The sequence below is a fragment of the Girardinichthys multiradiatus genome, chromosome 3 (assembly GCF_021462225.1).
Source record: "Girardinichthys multiradiatus isolate DD_20200921_A chromosome 3, DD_fGirMul_XY1, whole genome shotgun sequence".
Lineage (NCBI taxonomy): Eukaryota > Metazoa > Chordata > Actinopteri > Cyprinodontiformes > Goodeidae > Girardinichthys > Girardinichthys multiradiatus.
In genome coordinates, this window is record NC_061796.1 from 45,874,444 (window position 1) to 45,880,108 (window position 5,665).

Sequence of the window (5,665 nt, forward strand, 5' to 3'; positions counted from 1 at the left end):
CATGAAGGGTTTTGGTTTTAAACTATTTTTTATGTACACGATGAATGTAATGGCCCCACAAGCGTAGGATAAAAGTTTAGAAATCAAAACAGTATTAGGCAACTTATTAAGTTGAATGAGTTACAGAAGTTAAATAGAGATAGATATAGAGAAAATAGCATAGCTGTTTAAAGGAGAGAGAGTAAAAATCACTCACTGGTACAAAACCAAATCAAAAGGGTAAAAAAAAAGCCCTGTAACTTCCTGCAAAGATGACAATTGATAGTTCAAACCTCAGAAAAACGTTTCATTCACACACTGAGACATCAACAGCACCGCAGCTCTGAGGTAAGAACATTGGCTCCATGTCATAACAACTGCTCATTCATTTTTTAACAAATGTCTCTGTGTCCACAGTTATATATGTGTATAACATCTATATTATTCATCTGTTCATAGTCTATAAATAAAATTCCTTAAATGTTTTGTATTTGAGCTGATTTTCTTGAAAATAAAGATCTTGTTAATATTGACAGAGTGATGCTTATGATCCCGTAAGCCACGATGAGAGGGCGGCTCCTGTTTGTGCTCTGGTGCTCCAACATCCTGGCAGTGGCCCACAGCATCACAGGTACTCTTAATACTAGTGGACACATAACTGTTGCTTTAAGAAGGCAGCTTTAAGTGGAGTTTACTGTGAGGGCTTGTATGAGATCATTTATTCTTTTTTTCTTTTTTTTCTCCTCACAAGATTATCTGATTTTCTAAGTAGAAAGTAGATAACCTTTTTGTCATGGGATCCAGTCATCAACCACAGAATATGTGTTCATTCGAAATTTTTAACTGTTGAAATATCAAGAAACTCATGTTATCTGTGTTTAACATCACACGTTATCCTTTTGCTCATTTCACAATTAAGTCTTGTCTGGTTTTGATTTTACTTAAGAATTCACTGAAGTACAGTTACAAGGTAATTTACACTGTGCAAAAGTTTTGAACCACCTCAGCCATATTTTGCCGTTAGTTTTTGATGTTTGCTGCATTTTCACTATTTTTCCAGTTTAGTTCTTGTAACTAACTGTGATGAAGGATGCATGTTCCTCTAGTTTGTCAGGTTTCCAGCTTCTAGTTCGTTGAGAAACATTTTTTTAGGTCCAATTATGTATCAAACTCTTAAATTAGGTATTGTCTATATATTTTAACTGAAGCAAAGGAAACATGGTTTGTGGCAGGTTCCTGATACAAAAGTGCCTAAAGATTTAAAGGTAATTTGAAAATAGGCATTTGTTTTTTCTGTTATGCTCTGACCTTATATCCAGTAAATGATTCACACGTTAGAGTTAAGTAGCTCAAAACAAATAAGCAATCAATTCTTCGAAAAATATCATGGAACTGGGCTTAAAATTAGTGAAATAAAGGCAAATTACAGACAACAAGATCATTTTAAGTGAAAACTGGAAAGTCTGACTGCTTGGAAGGAAGCAGAACATCTACTTTCCTGTTAATATTTAAGCCATTAAATGTTTCCATTGGTATCTGGGTTGTTTGAAAGAAATTCACTCAAAGACTAATGCTCAGAAAGCTGTTTTAAAAGAAAACAGATGAGAAGGAGATTATTAAACAGTACTTTAGTTGAATTCAGTTGTTCCTTTTACTTACTTTGACATCTGATTAACTCTAAAATGAAGTTTATTGTGATGTTATATGTATACTATACTCAGAGCATCAATAAGTATTTTCTTCCTAACTCTGGTTGTTCAGGTGGAGCGAATTCATGTGTTAGCGACTACATCACAAACATAACCTGTGCGTGGAACATCAGCGATGGTCTGGTGGTCAGGTCCAACAACTACAGCCTGAAGTTCATTGATGATAAAAGGTATCTGCACATCCAGCCAAATTATGTGACCAGATCGTTCCTAATGTAACTTGTTTATTTTCAGTGCATCTATCAGAAGATTATTTTATTTTCCTTTCACTAGGACCGAATTTTCCTGTCCACTCATGGCGACTGATCAGGGCTTTCTCTGTAGCTGTATAGTTTTTACAGATTCAAATCTTGGGGACTTGGATAAATATAGCATTAAGCTTTGTAATGAATCTGCCTGCCAAGCTTTCCTGGATGACTTCAAACCAGTCAATAACAGTAAGTGCCATTCAATAACTGATAATTGTTCAATAATCCACCTATGTTCTGTAAATATCAAAATCTGATGGAATTGTTTTTTTAAACAGTCAAGCTGACCCCGCCGCCTGAACTCGAGCTCCAACAATCAACAGACTCCATCAACATTACTTGTAAAAGTGAACGGTATAAATCACATATGTTCTTGTCAGATTTCGACTATGAACTTTTGCTTCAAGAATCTAACGGCAGCTGGATCAGAGTAAGACCCGGTGATGTGAACAAGCATGCCTTATTCATGTATCACCTCCATACATTAACTGCTAGCATCACTGTTTGTCTTTCCTCAGACTTTTCGCCTCAGCTCATCCAGAAATGTTGAAACAATTCCTACAAAACACTTAAAACCAAACACGGAGTACTGTATCAAAGCCAGATTTAAGCCCCTGGAGAACACATACAGGGGTTCTACCTGGAGTGAATGGAGTAAATCTACATGTTGGACAAATGCACAAAAAGAAGGTAAATTGAAACTTTTTTCATGATTGCTTTGAATGTTTTTTAACTTTTCAGGCATCCGAGTCGAAAGAACGGGAAAATAAATACTGAATTCTCGCGTTTCCCATCTTTAAAAAAGTATTATTGTTAAAGATGTTTTTTGTTGTGCAGTTTAGATAAAGATTTATTCATCATGAAGCATGCATCAGTCTCTATTATCAGAACAAAGTATGAATGTCAGATGTTTCCCCTGCTTCTTACACAGAACTGTGTAGATAATTCAGAGACATCAGCCACCTCATGTACTTTCATATCTCTGTAGCATGACTCACTAACTGTGTCTTATTTCACACTCCTTAGAACGAGAAGATATTGTACTTTTTTTACTCAAATCTCTGGGCCCTGTGTGTTTAATTGTTGGAATCCTCCTGTTTGTATTCTACAACCCTGCTACAAGGTAACTCAGCTGCTCCTCCAAAGAATTACGTGTCAGAATATTACCACTTTTGAAAATTACCTGAGTAATAAGTTATGACCTTATGCAACAGAATGAAGATAAAAACTCTGGCCCTTACACCAACACCAGCACCTTTCTTTAAGCCTCTGTTTCAGGAACATGAAGGAAATCTCCAGGTGAGACCTTCATATCATTTACTCATTTTCAATGCAGCAAACTGAGATGTTTTTACTGTTAATAAGAACATATAGTTCTACTTGTCTGAGCCTCGGAACATTTAATTTCCACATATTTTGCAGATTTCAATTTAAATTTATTTTCTTTCAACTAAGAAGGTTTTTACACACTTTCCAAATTGTTGAAAATATGTTTATAGACATTACAGCAATCAAATGTTTCTCACAATTGCTCAGCAGCTTTTTGCAAAGTTACTGTATATATGTACCATAACTAAGTTTTAAACAATTTTGGTAAACATGCTTACATTAGTCTAGAGAAAGTGATCAACTGTCAGGTTATCAGGTTGAAAAACATTTGTGTGAAAATGATTCAATAGTATATAAATATTGATATGTTTTGATCAAGAATGGAAGATGATTATGATTACCTGAGGTGAATGGGGTTAGAGACACTTCTGACCTCTACTGTGAATGTACACATTTTAGTTTGTCTTATTGGCTGCTACTTTCATTAAATGCTGTTCTTTTTCTGACCTTTACTGAAGTTCTTCAGTCCAAACTGAATGTTGGTAACTTCTAGGGTTCTATAAAGACAGTGTTCTTTTATTTACCTTTGAGAATAAAGTGGGACTTTTGACAGGCGCGCTACATTAGCTCAGATGAGCAAACAGAACAATCTTCATCACTTAAAGAGAGCTTATCACACTCATGTCTCTTTTGTTGACTTTCTAGGAATGGCTTTCACCTCACCACAAGCATGTCCTGACGTACAAAACTGAGGAGGACCTGATAGCCAATGCTGTGACTATTGTGCCAAAAGCCAGCCCAAAAGATTTAGAGGAGAACCAAGTCTTCCTTACCACTCCTGCAATACAACTGACCTTCCCCCCGAGTCTCACCTCCTATGTTGGCTTACCAGGGATGGACAAGCCTCCTATCCCGGGGGTCTGTCCAGGAGAAACTCCATACACTCAGCTCCCCTTCTCCATATGGGGTTTCAGCATCCAGGAAGTAGAGGTTGTTTCCTCTGAACCAAATGATTTCCTAGAGATCAGCCATTCTGATTCTGGTTGCAACTGCGAGGACCTGACCCAGAGCCCGCAGTGCAGTTTACCATGCAGTCCAGTCAGTGAGATCCCGACACCCAGTCACCGTAGCGATTACTGCATCCTAAATAAGACAGCCGAGGGAGTTGTTCCTGTCTTACTGTCCAAAGATCATGCCAGAGATGTTCTGTCCGGTTCCCTGAAGTCAGAGGGCTGAGAAATTGTTCTGTTTGTTCATTTAGAGGGAAATGGTTTTCATCTGCACTGCGCATTGGCTCAATGCATATAAACAAACCTGCCATGTTTTTTGTCGCTGGTGAAATGTATCAGTCGAAGCCCTCAAATCAGAGGCTGAATTACTTTAACTAATTAAAGCAAAATTACTTTCTGTTTGTCGTAGACCTGCAGGGTATCTGTGAACTATCTGGGTTGTATGCAACCTTTTCCTGGGGCACAAAACAGGGAAACCCTTTATGCACATGTTGAAGCCTCTGTGATACAAGTTATTTATAAGAATGTTTGAACATTTGTAGGTTCGGCGCTGGGCAAAGGATTGCTTTTGTTTCTGCATTTTTTTTAATTCAACTCAAGATAAACCATTTAAAGGATAAAAAGCTTTCCCCAATATAATAAGAGCTTATAGTCAACAACAGCCCTAGGATTGTTTTGATGTTTTGTGATGCATTATTTTCAGTATCTTTCCGCCACTGTTATATTTTTGTAACGTTTATTTGTGCCATTCAGTGCAATTGTTGGGTTTACACTGACCCCATTTAAGTTTCAATTTCATGTCAGCCAGTCCCATGTCAGTCAGAGAAGTCTCAACAACACAGATAAAGAAAGGTGTTGGAATTTTTCTCTGTTTTATATTTGATATAAAAAGGCTGAGATAAGATGATGTACTAAAAAATCTCTGGTGCTTCATGTTTAACTTTTAAATTCAGAGAGAAAATAGTTTCTGACTCATCTTTTTTTCCATGAATTTATTTGCACAGATTCCTGGTCTTCTTAAAAACGGGGGATGTAGTAGTTGAATTATGCCTCACTTAATTTCAATAAGGGACTTTAAACTTTGAACTGCAAAGCATCACTGAAAATGTCTTCATCTTTACAGTATATCATGTTGCTTCTATCAGGTACTTTCAAATAAATTTACTGAATTTATCTGTAGCTAAACAGTTATATGTCTGTTTGCAGCGTATGCCCATTTGAATCACCTGTTTAAATAAAGATTCAATTAGATTCAATTTTAAGATTTAATCTATTCTTACTCTTGTTTACAGCAGAAATAGGGGAATGATGGCTGCTGAAATTAAGGAGAAGCAATAACCCCATATATCTCCATTATGCTCATTTTCATGTACCAAAAAATAGCCTAATA

General features: G+C 36.6%; 1 protein-coding gene across 1 annotated transcript; it reads left to right on the forward strand.

Annotated features, from left to right (window-relative positions):
- The first annotated feature begins 310 nt into the window (after positions 1 to 310).
- On the forward strand, positions 311 to 5,382 carry LOC124866287 (interleukin-2 receptor subunit beta-like). The gene is made up of 9 exons (XM_047362001.1): positions 311 to 327; positions 516 to 610; positions 1,741 to 1,858; positions 1,962 to 2,125; positions 2,215 to 2,366; positions 2,455 to 2,626; positions 2,963 to 3,059; positions 3,151 to 3,235; positions 3,971 to 5,382. The coding sequence occupies exons 2-9, from the start codon at positions 544 to 546 to the stop codon at positions 4,499 to 4,501; spliced, it is 1,386 nt and encodes a 461-aa protein (XP_047217957.1). The 5' UTR covers positions 311 to 327; positions 516 to 543; the 3' UTR covers positions 4,502 to 5,382.
- The last annotated feature ends 283 nt before the right edge of the window (positions 5,383 to 5,665 follow it).

Bases quoted from the DNA above. Each gene is read 5' to 3' on its own strand.
- LOC124866287 (XM_047362001.1), top strand. From the start codon at position 544: ATGAGAGGGCGGCTCCTGTTTGTGCTCTGGTGCTCCAACATCCTGGCA. The intron at 2,126-2,214 runs GTAAGTGCCATT...TTTTTTAAACAG, and splicing joins CTTCAAACCAGTCAATAACA to TCAAGCTGACCCCGCCGCCT. The intron at 2,367-2,454 runs GTAAGACCCGGT...GTCTTTCCTCAG, and splicing joins CTAACGGCAGCTGGATCAGA to ACTTTTCGCCTCAGCTCATC.